The 15052-nt window shown below is 37.3% G+C and overlaps 3 protein-coding genes across 3 annotated transcripts in view; 2 read left to right on the top strand and 1 right to left on the bottom strand.

Annotated features, from left to right (window-relative positions):
* The window catches only part of LOC129729470 (pseudouridine-5'-phosphate glycosidase-like), a 106704-nt gene extending 101460 nt beyond the window's left edge, over positions 1-5244 (bottom strand). The window contains exons 1-2 of the mRNA XM_055688061.1: positions 5070-5244; positions 2405-2499 (exon numbers count right to left, since the gene is read on the bottom strand). Of these exons, the coding sequence (XP_055544036.1) occupies positions 2405-2496 (92 nt within the window). The 5' untranslated portion in view covers positions 2497-2499; positions 5070-5244. The remainder of the gene's footprint in view (positions 1-2404; positions 2500-5069) is intronic.
* Positions 2482-5177, top strand: LOC129729469 (EF-hand domain-containing protein 1-like). Its single transcript, XM_055688060.1, has 3 exons — positions 2482-3554; positions 3617-3801; positions 4002-5177. The coding sequence occupies exons 1-3, from the start codon at positions 2821-2823 to the stop codon at positions 5042-5044; spliced, it is 1962 nt and encodes a 653-aa protein (XP_055544035.1). The 5' UTR covers positions 2482-2820; the 3' UTR covers positions 5045-5177.
* Positions 5245-9282: 4038 nt separating the features above from the next.
* On the top strand, positions 9283-11002 carry LOC129731387 (uncharacterized). Its single transcript, XM_055691359.1, has 5 exons — positions 9283-9490; positions 9549-10243; positions 10296-10620; positions 10679-10878; positions 10936-11002. Exons 1-5 carry the CDS (start codon positions 9326-9328, stop codon positions 11000-11002), a joined length of 1452 nt encoding a protein of 483 aa, XP_055547334.1. The 5' UTR covers positions 9283-9325.
* Positions 11003-15052: the final 4050 nt, after the last annotated feature.

The raw sequence follows: 15052 nt of genomic DNA, 5'->3' as shown, positions 1-15052 counted from the left end.
TCTGTTTGCTTGAACGGTAGCTCATTTTTAACAAATATATTTGCTGTGCCATTACACGATGTGAATTATTTTCAAAAAATTAACTGCGTAGCAAATCTAGGATTCCGCGTGAGAATTTTGAATTATTAACTGGAACGCTTTTTCGCCATTCAGAGGTTTTCTGTGAAATACCGAGACCAACCAGAAGAGAACGATAGAATACTAAGTAATCAGTTCAATACAACACAAACACCTACGTGATTAATATGCCAAGGTGATTTACGTTGAAATCGCGGCCAAGACACCAGTTACGCTGACTTTGAGCTTATTACATTATTTATTTTAGGTCGCATTCATTTAAGGGTTTCAAAATTTTTTATTAATCTACTGATTTCAAAAATTTTATCGATGAACAAAGAAAAAAATCAAGCAACTATCCGCTCAGTAGTGCATTAACTAGCAAAAAACGACATTAAACGAAATAAATATTTGCCTAACTTTTCTCTCACTGTCTTGTTCAAATATTTTAAATTGATTCAATTAACAATTCCCGAGAATTAATATTTCTATTTCCGGGATCCGGGAATTCCGGAAAATGGTATTTCCCGGGAAATCGTTCCCTGAATTGCAAACCCTAATCTTCAGCATTTAATTAGACATACTCAGCTTTGAACAGCTATAGTATTTTCTTAGGGACATCCTAGCTCGTTAGTGTCTTCAGCAAAGTTGTTAGGCATAAAAAAAAAATCTACCTTTTGAAGTCATGAAATGTAAAGTTTAAGCCATTTTCGAGCTCTTTAGATTGCAAAATGCAAAAAAGTAGTTTTTCTCATACAAATCTTCATACAATTTTGAAATGTAATGCGCCAAGCGGAGACAAAGCCAACCGACTTCCGATAAGTTCAGGAGTTTGTGGCCCCAAATAGAACAAAAAAAAACTTGATTCTGGGTTTGTGTTATCATGTTTTATTTTTTCCATATAACGACGTCCTACTCAAATATCCATATTAGTTATTTTGTATTTTTAGGTGCGTTCAAAATATCCCCCTAATAAAAATTTTTTGTTTTTTTTTAAATATTATTCTTTTCGACTTTGTCAGTTAAAACAAAAAGTTTATTTTCTTCCAAAAGCCTTTACGAGCTGAATTGAGGATCATTCAATGATATTTTTTCTCGGCCTTCCAAATTCTTCCTTTTAATTTACTGCTTTCTAACTTTTGATAGTGAGCATTTAGTACCTTCAGCCAAATTGTTAGTTGTTGTTCTTGTTTCTCAAGCTGAGTGTAGGCGTGAGTTAACAATTTGACGAAAGTAGGAAAAAATCGTAACTTTTCTGGCAATTGACTTCGATTTGTAAATTTATTTTTTTTTATTGTTAAGGTTCTTTTTAATCCTGTTATTTTTAACTTCTAGTCGTTTTCATCTGCATTCGAAATCAATTTTTTTTTTGTTGGCCTTCGAAGGTATTTTTCCCTTTTTAGACTAAATTTGGTTCTTTTTTTGTGCTTTTTTTCTGTCTTCTAAGAGATTTAAAACAAGGAAATCAAGTTAGTTACGTAATTTCACGCACACCAATGATCAAAGATGCGGGCAGCTCTCATAATAAACCTTTACATTGGCAATTCTTAGACTTCATCTTGTTCATCTTTTCTGCACTTATCACTCCAAAAAGAGATTCGAGAACATTGGGCGGCCTAGAGCTCTCATGATGGAAAGGTCTAATGAACCGAACCGTCCAAATATTTGGTAAATGAGAAGCACTCTTTCCAATGTATTTTGTAAACAAAAATAGTTGTTTTTATACATTTAAAGCTAAAATTGTCACTTTAGCAACCATTTTGTTGTAAAACAGTGACTTAAGTGACTTTTTAGTGTGCGTAGTGACTTTTATGTGACTAGGCTCAAAATAAAGACAAAATCACTTGAAAGTGACTCGCTACTAGCCCTGCAGTCTTACCAATATTTTTCTTTCCGAAATAAATTTGAGATTTTTTTAGAGTTTTCTAACTTAAGGAAGTCGACTCTGAGCCTAAATAGGAACAATTTATTTATTTTCTTTCTAATTTTGAGAAGTATTTAGGTTATTAATTTATTTATTGCCTTTTTCTAGCTATTAAGTGAATTTTTCGTCTATTCTGTAATAATTTGGTAATGAACAACTTCTCTGATTTTTCAGAGTTATTCAGTGATTCTGAGCATGCTTTGGGATATTTATCATTTTTACCTTTACTGGTTTTCAGAAATGTTTTTAGTATTTAATTTGAAGCAGTTTTTCCTAGTATTTAGAAACATTTGTCAGTGGAATGATACTTTTTATTGTTATTAAGGCAACTGAAGTATCTGTTTTAACCATTATCAGGGAAAAGATCGTAAAAATTGTTGTTCTTGCAGAATATTGTATAAACTCAAGCATAATACGACATACCTTAATTTGGACAAAGTAGCACATTTACGCCGTTCAAAGAAGCTTCCATCGCGAGTAAATAATTTAGTAGCTTTAGTTGAAATACGAAACATTGTCTGAAAGTGGAGTAAAAATAATTAACAATATAAATTTAGAAGAAGATTGTGAACTTAAATAATATGCAATTCTAAAAAAGTACACCAAAAAAAGCGCAGCTGGTAAAGCTAAAGAAACAATCAACAAGTGGTTTTCGTAACCATAAACTTAAACAGTTCTCCACACTACCACTTCCACAGTAACACTCTGCAACGGATAGTCACCATCCCTAGCAACCGGCACGCAAAGCAATCGATTGTTTATTTTTCACTGGTAATCTTTGCCAACAGTCTAGAACATTTCTAAGCCACAACGGATTGTATAATATTGTATAACCCTCAATGGAAGGTCTGCCGAAACTTCCCGGGAATGATTTCGCTGACCGATTACGCCAGAAGCATCACGTCCCGCAATCCTTCAAATACATCAACGGTTATCCGATTCACGAGAAACCCATCTATGGTCTCGGAGGGGAACAGCTGAACGAGGATTCGATCTATTTTTGCACCAATGAAACCGACTCGGTGCTATATGATCCGATTCTAACTTACGGCCGTGTGCGTAATCTTCCGGTGAAACCATTTCGGCCGCACTTTGTTTTGTATGACCAAAAGACGCTCAAGTTTAGTGCATTCTTTCGGCAAGCAGTGGTCGAATCTGCGCAGGAAAGTTTCCGAATTCGATTCGTTAACATTTTGTACTTTCTTGAGGATGACACGATGACGGTGCTGGAGCCTGCTATCGAAAATTGTGGTTACCCCCAAGGACGTCTGGTTCGGCGTGGCAAGATCGTTAAGAATTGCCTCGGTGAAACGTACAGCTGGAAGGATTTGAACATTGGAATCGATCTGGAGATTCATGGGTACGTTTTTCATCTGACTAGCTGTGACCCGTTTACGAAGGAGTTTCTGCTGAGCAACGGAATCGAACTGAACGAGATGGAATTTCCCCCGCCAGATCCAGCCATGAACGAGAGATCGATTAGTGCTCGACAAAGTTTCAAACACCATAAAATGTACCCTGTACCGCAGGACCGGCTGCGGAAGTATCTCGAGTATCAGGGTAAAGTGTTGCAGTAAGTTACCATTTTTTATTGTAGATTATTTCTTATATTAGTGAAGCATTCCTATTCTTCAGCTTCGATTGCTTACTGGATGAGCCAAATCAGCCGGGGGGCGCAAAGATGACCTATAAATTATTTTACTTTCTCGAAGACGACACCGTTTCTATCAAGGAGCTGAAGGAAAACCAGGAGGGTCGAGATTACTTCCCGATGATGCTTCGCAAGCAAAAACTCCCGAAAAATTGGAAAGAAAAGCCGGGTGAGTAGTAGTAAATTGAAAATTGGAAAGTTTTAGAAACAGTAACATCACCCATCTATACTTATAAATTTCAAAAGAGGCAACGTTTTTTTCTGAAAAAAACCCCTTTTGAAATTAGAAAAGAAAGTTTCAAAATATTTATTAGATTCCCAACACAATATGAGCAATATTTATAAAACGAACAAGTTATTTTATTTCAGTAACGTATCCATCAATCTGCTTGGAACAAACGGACAACGAAGTATTTGAGTACTATTCGCCGAAGGATTTCCTCGTAGGTGAAACCATTTTCGTATATGGCCGAAAATTCCTGCTGCTAGATTGTGACCGTTTTACCCGCAACTACTACGAGCTGGTGCTCAAAATTATCCAACCGGAAGCAGTTCGTCTAGACGCTGCACCATCACACACTCCTCGCAAGAAACTGCCAACCTACTTGGGTCTTGGGACACCGGAGGATTCGATCGCTTCCTATCACAGCCTAACACCGAAGAGCCCCCGCAAAGACGTTGTAACCTATCTGGTCAACATGAACAAGTTCTTACGCTACGGTTGTGTCCTGGACACTGCCCACCCAGAGGACTCAATCCGTAGATTTGTGCTGAGTATTTCGCTGGCCGATGGAACTATAACTATAATGGAATCGACTGTCCGTAACTCAGGCATTAGGGGTGGCCGTTTTCTGGCCCCTACTAGGGTATGGAAGCCGAACTGCGACCCCAATGATCCCGAGTATTACACCGCAAAAGATTTCTACATTGGCGCTATAATCATCGTCTACTCACATCGGTTCAAGATTCTTAGCGCAGATCTGTACGTGTACCGATACATGCAAGCTCATCCGGAGATGTTTTCTTCGACGGCTATCGAAACAGTGCAGAAATATCTATTGGAAGCTGGTCATTTAAAAGATGACCTGCGCATGGCTACCGAAGAAGACTGCCAACGTTTTGGACCTCCGTCGCCGCCACCACGAGCAACAGAAGCAGATGATAAAGGAACGGGAGAAGTAGAAAAATGTTTGCAACATCTTAGTCTCAAAAAAGGAGAAGACGATCAAAATCTACTCAAGCCATCCGGTCAAACAGACCAACATGATTGCCCATCGCCAATTATTCCTGACGAAGAGATCAAGAAAATGTACCATTCTAATGAAAGAGAAGACCTCGTACTACAGGGTCAAGTAGAAGGCGATGAGGTAGTTAAAGTGGGAAAATCGGTCCAATTTGAGGACAATTGCTAAAACTAGAAAAAAAAACACAACTCACCGGAAACTGATTGTCTATAATGTGGCACTATAAATTCACTCGATTTTGGAATGTATTTTGTGAACGATCACTTTTAGCACAAACACTAAATAGCCAAAAATACACTGTTTTTTCTGGTTTTGCAAAATAGACCCGAGCACTCGAAATTCAAAGAAACACCGGCAAATTCATTCAACTACCAACAGCTGATTTTGTTTACATGATACAATTGAGGTTATGAGATAAAAACGCTTGTTTTGGTTGTGCGTTTCCAAAGGGGCGTACAAGAACGATACTAACGAACAGTGCAGCCAAGTGTGACGATACAACAGTTTACAACTTTTTTTTTAATTTGCTCGGAGTTTTCTCTCGTCAGTGAGCGCAGTTGCGCTCGGTTTCCACCTTCTTTCTTGCAAACAGAAAACATCTTAAGCCTGTAGTACACTCTTTGACCGAGCGTCAAATATTTGTCACTTTTTGACAGATAAAAATTTGGTCAAAGATAATTATTTGTCACTCTCTAATTTTAACATGGGGCAAACATGGGCAAATAACAACCATGATGTCAAATAAATTTGACCATTATGTCAGAAGGTCAAATATTTGACCATTAGACAAAGAGTGTACTACAGGCTTTAGAATTGTAGGACAATCTGATGAGCAAACAACTAACGGTCTGATTCTTTCTGCACTATCTATAAAGAAAGATAATCGCTGTAATCGGGGTTTTTAGCTATTTACGGATTTCTGATTTTTATATATCAGCTAAAAGAGTGTAATTTTCTGAAACGTGATATTTTTTAAATTTTACATCATTGTCCTTCGATTTTTAAATGAAGAATGAAAATTGCTCCGAATCGCTACAATGACATTTGGTATATGGGCGAAGTGTCATTGTAGCGATTACGAGCAGTTTTATTGGTGATTTAAAAACTGAAGGGCGGCGATGGAGAATTTTTGAAAATCACGTTTAGCCTAGAAAATGCAGCTCTTTCAGATTATATAATTGCAACGATTTTTGTCGGGAGTAACTCATATGATGGCTTGACACATCCGGAATATTCGTGATAAGGGCGAATCTAACAAACTGTAAACAAAATGAGATTATACCGAAAACGTATGAAGTAAACACGGCGTATAGTAAAGGGCGATACTGTCGAGCAGATGAAAACAAGGCGCATAGTAAAGGGCGAAACTGTCGAGACAATGAAAATAAGGCGCATAGTAAAGGGCGATACTGTTGAGCAGATCGAAAAAGGCGCATAGCAAAGGGCGAAACAATCAATTCTTGAATATACCATGTAAAGCGACCTAAATTCAGTTTTAAATTTACCATGTACAAAGCTAGAGCTATTTTGCTTTCATTAGAATATTTGAATGACAAACATATTGTTCAATAGTTATTTAGGATTTGAATTAGTGATTGAAAACTTTGTTTGTCTTTTTTGAGTTTTGTTGTCATTGTAAGATTCGCTCTAATCACGAAGTAATCCGGATATTTTCTAATGCTTCCTAGTAAACCTCTGTAATTCGTTCGTGCTAAACCAGAGAAAACGCTTCAAAATCATGTTCTCAAGTTTCTTCTAAATCTTACGAAGCACAACAACCTCGTGGTAGCGGTTCATGAATATATCTTCAGCTTGCTCGTTGGTTGATGCACAGAGAATCTTAAACAAGCGTTTTTGAACCTTCTCACGAATGAAGTAGTACCGGATATCCACGTGCTTTATTCACTTATGGACCTGAGACTCTTCTGCGATTCGTTTACAAGCATTATTGTCCTCGAATATCGGTACTGGTAGTTAGAATATAATACCGAGCTCACTATTCAAATTCCGCAACCATATTGCTTCACACATGGCTTGGCTAAGCGAAATATATTCTGCTTCCGTTGAAGATAATGCCCCAGTTGCCTGCTTTCTGGTCATCCAGGACACTGTTGCACCGTACACTTGAAATACTTTTCCGGAAATTGACTTCGGATCATCCTTAGCACAGTAAGGACAGCTTATAAGCTCACGGTAAGGTTGCTTCGTCAGGGGTTCATCTATTCTACAGTCCAGCTTCAGAAACGGTTCTAATGGGGTGCTTGCCGGATTACAGTCTACTGTACCGAAACGCCTTTACAGATTTGTTATGTGTTTCGGCTGGTTGATTTTTATGGTTCAAGTCACGATCCACCTTTAATCCCAAGTAGTGCTTCAACTCGCCCATATCGGTCATCTAAAATCGCTTTATAAGTACCGTTTTGATCTTCGCCACCGCATCCAGTCAGTTTTAAACAAGGATAACCCAACAAGCAATTTTGTTGAATAACGGCTTGTTAGGCTATACACACTTAGATTTTATTGCCGAGAACTCAACAGCTGATAAACTCAGCGAAATGTTCTACAAGTTCTCGGCAGAATTTTTAAGAACTTCGGCAAACGAAACGTCAATACTTGCTGGTTTACGGTAAATCGATACATTTGCTGAATGTTCGTCGAAATATACTGCTAACATTCGTTAAAAACTTCGCCAAGCTCAATCAGCTGTTGGGAAGTTTGCCGAGATAATTTAAGTGTGTAGTCCAGCCGAAATCCACTGGATAATAGCTTATTAAGCTGTAAATCAACAAAATTGTTTGCTGGGAATATCATATACTCAAAACCCCAGCTTTAGCACGTAAGTGCTAACTGCTCGTTCCAGCTTTTCGGAGTCTGCTTCAGACAATATATGAGCTGTGGATCACCATTATCTATCCATTTAGAAAAGCGGTTTAAGCGTCCATCTGGTGAACGCAGTACCTCGATTGGTTTACCACTGCCAACAGCAACAGGTTTTTGAAACCGCAAAAATAGAATCTTGCAAGTTATCGCAATAATTTTCATAAATGCGCTCTCATGGCTCCGGTGTTTGAGTACGAGCAATACTTTCTTTGACAATGTTGTAGTACTACTTGAGGACATCAAGTCTGTTCAACAAGGTTGTTCAAAAATGTGCTTTTTATCGACTAGCGAAAAAATGAGCGTGAGTGATAATTTACATCCTTGGTGCAAGAACCATTCGCAATTTCTGATCAAATATTAGAATCTGATTCCTGTCGATTCTAGCCTTCGGAACATTTTTATCAAAGATCCTTGACACAACTTCTGATCTTTTTCTAGTCCTAGTTTCACGGCAATTGTGAGATGAATTATGAACAATTGTGTGCCTTTCTGTCATTCAAAGTTTTACTTGTTTGGATTTCTAGTTGAATTTTATTGTGGTTTTTAAATGGATTCTATAGTTATGCATTATCTGTCGAATTTGGCGCGTTTTGTTTTAAAAGAAACAGATATGATTTTTTTTTTTCAAAGTTTCGTTTGTTTTAAAATTTTATGGCCTCAAATTTTTAAAGAATCTTTTTAAGCTCAGTTCAAGATTGAGCAGTGGCGGATATGAAGCACAGACTTCAAGCCTAAAACAAGAAACTTAGACAAAATCAACAAGATTGACTTGGTAATATTGGGAGAACTAATAAATAAAAATTCATAAATATAGAAATTATAACTACAAATTATAAATAATTACATCGCTCTGCTTCTGCTTTGGTATCATTTCAGATTTTTTTTTGGGTTTTAATTTTAGAAAAACAAGAGCTGTTGCATACGGACTGTATTCCATATCCAGTTAATAAAAATGGCTTCCATTGAATTTAGGAATGGGCGATACCAGTTTCAAAAGTGAAAAATCACACAAAGTTCTCTTAAAGCACACAACATTTGAAAAAAAAATAATAATCGTATCCTTAAAACGAGTGGTTGTGAGTTATAAATCTTTCATAAAAAGTTACGACAAATACTCAGCAAGTTAACGCAACTCGAATTTAATTTCTGACGGCGGCCACAACATCTCTTTTGTACCCATTCACACATTTATTCATCTCATTTTTAATTCTCATAACATAGGAAATCCAGCTTTGAATATATTTGACATTTTAAATGCTGTTAGAAATGTCAATGTAACCAAAAGTGTATTGCGCTTTAATTTGAATTGGCATTCCGTTTAACAAAAATCTAAGTGTGTGTTTTATTTCCTACAAGTAGCTGTTTAACGGCTACTGTTCATTAAAAGTGTTTCTGAGGGGCCGTGCAGCACTATATGCAACAGGTGTTTTGAGGTGCGCAAGACTTTCGCCGTCCTTCTGGATCCATAGCAACCACGTGGAACAAACAGTTCGCTGATGGTTTAACTGGGAGTTTTATCAAATAATTAGTTCAAATTTGTTACAATATAAGCGGAAAATTACAAACAAGATGGATTTTGATCACTTTACTTTGGTCTCCAATGAGGTCGTCGAGTTCCCGTCCACCTGGAGAGTCGGCGGGAAAGCTACTCTAGTCGATTCCTGCGTCGGTACAGATCCGCCGGCATTGAAAGTTGATGCTGAAACAGCGGCGAGCGAGCGTATAGAAATTTCGGTATTTTAAGACCTATATGTAGTGATGGCTAGATAATTTAAAAACTGTACGTTTATAGATTCAGACAGATGAATTTCCTCGTCACACAGACGGCGTCACAGTCGATAACGAGAAACTGTCCTCATGGCTGAGGAAGATTTATCCTCTGGTCGAAGAGGAGTTATCTAGCGGTATCACTGAGATTTGTGAAGACGACTACAGTGACTCTGATGAGGAACGTTTGATAGTTCGTAAACACCAGGATTTGACAATAAAACTACCGTTGGAAACGAATGACGGCCGTAAGCTTAATATGGGAGCAGCAGCGTGGCTTTCGGTTTTGACACGAAATGCTCCACTGTTGGTTGTGTCCTGCAGCTCACATCATGAGGCTTGGTGTGAGCACACATTTTCCACAATTACGGTGTTCATCCCGACACGTAACTTGTTCAATTCAGTACAGTGGACTGAGTTATGCAGTCATCCCGTCAAGGCGTGCGTTGAGTCCCTGGTGACAAATCCGTTCAATAAAGACATGTTTGCAGGAGGAACTGTTTCAGGAGATCTATATATTTGGTGTTACGAAATGACTCTGAAACATGAACCAAATTCATTATCGGAGCTATTCTCCGAAACTACCGATAACGGCCAAATCGTGGACATGACGTGGATCAGGCCCAATCCAATGACTAAAGATTTCGGTTTACTCTCGTGTCACAGCGATGGAGTAATTATTCTTTGGAAAATAGGAAAGAATATTTCCAAAAATAAAACGTAGGTTAGATGGAACTGTTTCTTATGCTGATAATCATTCCTATTTTTCTAGGTTTCAAATTCCTACTCTATCTACAGCCCGTAGCGCACTAATATTGACGCGGATCCTATCAATTTCTAATTCTGAATTCGTCCTTGGAACAGAGAATGGTGGCATTCTGCTCTGCTCGATGACTCAGTTGATTCCGATGGGAGGAACTAGTTCTGGTTCCGGTGCACAAGTCAGAAAGAACTATTTTGCACCCACCGTGACCGAGTTGAAATCCCATTCATTCGCTGTGACCACCTTACAAAAAATAGAAAAACCGAATCAGCAGTTCCTTCTCAGTTGCGACCTAACCGGGGAGGTTTTTTTTCACGACATAACAGATACCATAGTATGAGAAGTTCATTCAGTTTGTAATTGGATGTTTTATTTTAAGTGTGTTATTTTAGAATTCTAGCCCAACACTGATCATCAAAATGCCCCTTCCATTTAAAAATCGCATTTTCTGTACTAAAGATATGCGTTTTATTCTGAGTCCCAGAACTAATGGCGGTTTGGAAGCGTATAAAATTGACTCCGGTACACAGGAAGTTTTCGAAGCTGGGGGATTAGAGGGTACACCTAGTCTAATTAAAGTTAGTTCGAGCGGGTAAGTTTTGCGTCATATAGGGAAATCAGTGTTAATTCTGATTTGATTTAATTACAGTAAATGGATTATAACTGGACCATACGATGGAGGATTCACTATTTATTCAATAGAGGACGATGTGTAATCTATTTTTGTACTCATCATTACGAATAAAATGAGTGTAGTTCAAGAATGACTTAAAAACGATTACAATAGATCGTAATGTCATTTAAGAATAAAAAGTCAAAATATATTTTGTGTGTCAGTATCATTTACATTATCCTCTAACATAAAATTAACCGGATGACTAACAATGTTGATCTCTTATAAATGATGGTGGAAACGTGGAAACTAAATCAATACTTTCATCTGAAATACGAGCTTCTTTATTATTATTTGAGACGAGTTAATGCACAAGATGAATCTTCAGATTGTATTTATTTAGTTTCAATTATGGGCTTTGTAAAGTGAACGTTGATTGATCTGGGAACGTACATTTTCCAGACAATGTTAACCCATTCCCCGCGGGTGATGCCGTAAGCCATCACCTGACATCTAAACTTTGAATACAGTTCAACAGTTATACTTGAAGTTTTGAACGGTGGAGCTGTTAAATACGGTTAGAGAACAGATTAGGCTTTCATATGATATACGGTTTGTGCCAATTGTACATGAGTAGTTGATAAGTAAAAAGGGTTTGACGAGGGGCAAAACAGCTTTTTTTCTGATTTACTCTCATGCTTGGGAGTAACTATAACTTACTCAATATTTCTCCGGAATTTCCGGATGATTCACATCTTCGATTACCTTGAGAACAAGAAAAATATATGACCGGTGAGACCGAATAACATTCATATTTGTATTCGCGGTGGGGAAAAGGTTTAAGGATGGATATTCAGAGACACGAGAGTTACTCAGATTTGCTCTTTATTTTTCAGGTTTTCTCAGAAAAATTCGGAAAACTCAAATTTACTCACTGTTTTACCCCTTAGGGTTAGATGGTATTTTTTCGAGGCAAAAATCGATTTCTTTCCTCGGGGAGAGGGTTACCCGGAAAAAATAATATTAAAAAAACATTTAAAAAACCTTAAAAATTGCTGTAATTGTACATAGCTATACCATAATTTAACTATGTTTTTCATTGTAGATACATCAATTTTACATTAAATATCATTGTCCAGAACAATAAAAAACATCGTTTTTGCCATTTTTACCATGAATAAGAGGGGTCGTTATGTATCTTAACAGCATTTTTTCAGGCATTTTTCCCATACATTTAGACGTCACTGATAATGTTTTTCATGGTAAAATTATTGTCGGTGGTAGATTCAACAACAAAAAACCTAAATTAATCCACCTAGCGGTCAGACCCAGCCTTTCTCATTCAAACCTTTATTTGTAAAAATAGATTTACAAGAACGCTTCAATCCAATAAATGTATTTTCACTCTTTAGGTTCTAAAATATTGAATATATGATAGTTTGAGACCCCTCCCTCTTCTGGAAGGGTGGGGTCCCATACAAATGAAACCTAAATTTCTGCGCAAATCAAGAACAAACCAAGCAAATGAAACCGAATTCGGCATGTGGATGTTTTAAGGGGTAACAAATATGTCTAAAATATTTGGACGCCCCTCCCTTTTCTGGAAGGGAGGGATTCCATACAAATGAAACACAAATTTCTGCACATATCGAGAACTAATCAACTAAATGGAACCAAATTTGGCAGGTAAATGTAAATGTGTAAAGTGGTAAAAAATATGTCCAATAATATATTGACACCCCTCCTTCTTTTGGTGTTTCTGCCTGCCTATGCTCCATTCTATAACCCGATTGCCATACAAATGAAACACATATTTTTTGCACATCTTGAGAACTAACCGAGTAAATGGAACCAAATTTAGCATGTGAATGTTTTCAGGGGTAACAAATATGTCCATAATGGTGCGACTCCCCTCCCTTTTCTGGAATAGAAGAGTTCCATACAAATGAAACACAAATTTCTGCACATCTCGCGAACTAATCAACTAAATGGAACCATATTTGGCAGGTGAATGTTTTTAGTGGTAACAAGTATGTTCCATAATCGACCTTAAGGAACATTTTGGATTGTAAGATGGCAACTTCCGGTTTCTGGAAAACAGCCAAAATGGCCGATATCCACCCAATATAATAATATCCGGATCTAGAATGATACACAGGAGCTAAAATCGACCACAGATACCATTTTGAATTCTAAGATGGCGACTTCCGGTTTCTGAAAAACAGCTAAAAATGACCAAATACCACCCATCATGAGTGTTTCTTTAACCAGTATGACGTTCAAAATCCAGAAATTGTCTCCAAATGCCATTATGAAATCCAAAATGGTGACTTCCGGTTTTGGAAAAACAGCGGCAAACGACCAAATACCACCCAATATGGGTATTTCCGGAATCGTAATGATGCACTGGAGCCACAAATCGACTTCAGACAACATTTTGAATTGTAAGATGGCAACTTCCGGTTTCTGGAAAATAGACTGAAACGAACGATTCCCATTAAATATGAGTATCTCCGGAACCAAAAAGATGCACAGAAGCTAAAAATTGACCTCAGACACCATTATGAATTGCAGGATGGCAACTTATGGTTTCTAGAAAACAGCCAAAAATGGCCGATTTCCGTCTAACATGAGTATCTCCGGATCTAGAATGATACACAGCAGCTGAAATCGACTACCCATTTTGGATTCTAAGTTGGCGGTTCCTGGGAAACAGCCGAAAATGATCGAATAACACCCAATATGGGTATTTTTTCACCCAGTATGACCCTCATAGGCCAGAAATTATCTTAAATACCATTTTGAAATCCAAGATGGCGACTTCCGGTTTGTGAAAAACAGCCCAATATAACCAAATACTATCCAATATGAGTATCTCTGGAAGTAGAATGATGCAATGAGCTAACAATTGACCTCAGGCACCATTTTGAATTGCTAAATGGCAACTTCTAGGAAACAGTCGAAAAAGACCGAATAATACTCAATATGGATATTTCCGTAATCGAGATAATGCATAGAAACCAAACATTGACCCTGGACACCATTTTGGATTTAAAGACGACCACTTTTAGTTTCTGGAAAATAACCAAAATAACTAAATACCTTCCAATATGGGTATTTCCGGTGTCAGATTGATGCCAGAAAATCTGCTCAAAATGACCGAATACCACCCAATATGAATATATTCAGAATTAGGCCGATGTACAGAAGTCAAAAGTCGAGGATGTTGTCATTTCGATAAAACCAATCATTTCAAACGATTTGTCTTTTGACTTTGATCATATCCTATGGCCGATTCGTCGTGCATTTGCAGACTTTAAACACATCGCAACGAATCAATGAATTCGGAACGTTCAAATAGTACGATACCTCATTTAGATTATGTTGAGGCCAGATATATCGATCTAAGCAAGTATAGTTTTAAATAGTCTTTGAATTTCTTTTCTTTCCATAACTTTTGAGCCACATATCAAATTGTTATGAAGTTTGTTATTTGTAAGTTTGAGAGATGACTCCTTCGTATGACACTAGTTATGTTCAAATAAGTCATGTAATCTTTGAGATAATAGAGTTTCGTTGTTTTATTAACAATTTAATACATAACGGTGGCTTAATTTCGATTATAATGAAATGAAATGGGAACGTATATGGCAGCCAAACTTTGAAACCAAGTGTTCAATCAGATTTCATCAGTTAACCCTTAACTAGCCCGCTCATCTGATAATAATATTGATCAAGTCGGTTGTGTAGTTTCTGAGATTATGAAGTTTCGTGATTTTCACATTTCGGTACATTACAGACGGAGTCACAGTCCGATTACAGAAAAATTCAATAGGGTGTTGTGAGGCATCTAGACTTATTAATTGACACTAATTTTGTGGAAATCGGATCAGCCATCTCTGAGAAAAGTGAGTGAGTCCAAGTAGTCTTCGGAATATGTTCCTTTTCATAGCTGGTTTTCACATTTTTAAAAATAGCAGGCAAAGTAATAGTTCGATTGCAAAACAAATCAATAGGGTCTTATGGGGCAACTAGACCTTCCGTTTGACACTGATTTTATAAAAATTGGTCCAGCCATCTCTGAGAAACATGAGTGAGATTAAACAGTCTTCAGAACACGTTTCTTTCTCTAACTTTTGAACCATATTTTCAA

Source organism: Wyeomyia smithii, chromosome 3 (assembly GCF_029784165.1).
Source record: "Wyeomyia smithii strain HCP4-BCI-WySm-NY-G18 chromosome 3, ASM2978416v1, whole genome shotgun sequence".
Classification (NCBI taxonomy): Eukaryota; Metazoa; Arthropoda; class Insecta; order Diptera; family Culicidae; genus Wyeomyia; species Wyeomyia smithii.
The sequence above is the reverse complement of the archived record's forward strand: the minus strand, read 5'-3'. Positions and strand labels throughout refer to the sequence as shown.

Excerpts from the sequence above, each read along its gene's own strand:
- LOC129729469 (XM_055688060.1), top strand. The coding sequence starts at position 2,821 with ATGGAAGGTCTGCCGAAACTTCCCGGGAATGATTTCGCTGACCGATTA. Across the intron at positions 3,555-3,616 it reads TATCAGGGTAAAGTGTTGCA|CTTCGATTGCTTACTGGATG; the intron begins GTAAGTTACCAT and ends CCTATTCTTCAG. Across the intron at positions 3,802-4,001 it reads AAATTGGAAAGAAAAGCCGG|TAACGTATCCATCAATCTGC; the intron begins GTGAGTAGTAGT and ends ATTTTATTTCAG.
- LOC129731387 (XM_055691359.1), top strand. The coding sequence starts at position 9,326 with ATGGATTTTGATCACTTTACTTTGGTCTCCAATGAGGTCGTCGAGTTC. Across the intron at positions 10,244-10,295 it reads AATATTTCCAAAAATAAAAC|GTTTCAAATTCCTACTCTAT; the intron begins GTAGGTTAGATG and ends CTATTTTTCTAG. Across the intron at positions 10,879-10,935 it reads ATTAAAGTTAGTTCGAGCGG|TAAATGGATTATAACTGGAC; the intron begins GTAAGTTTTGCG and ends ATTTAATTACAG.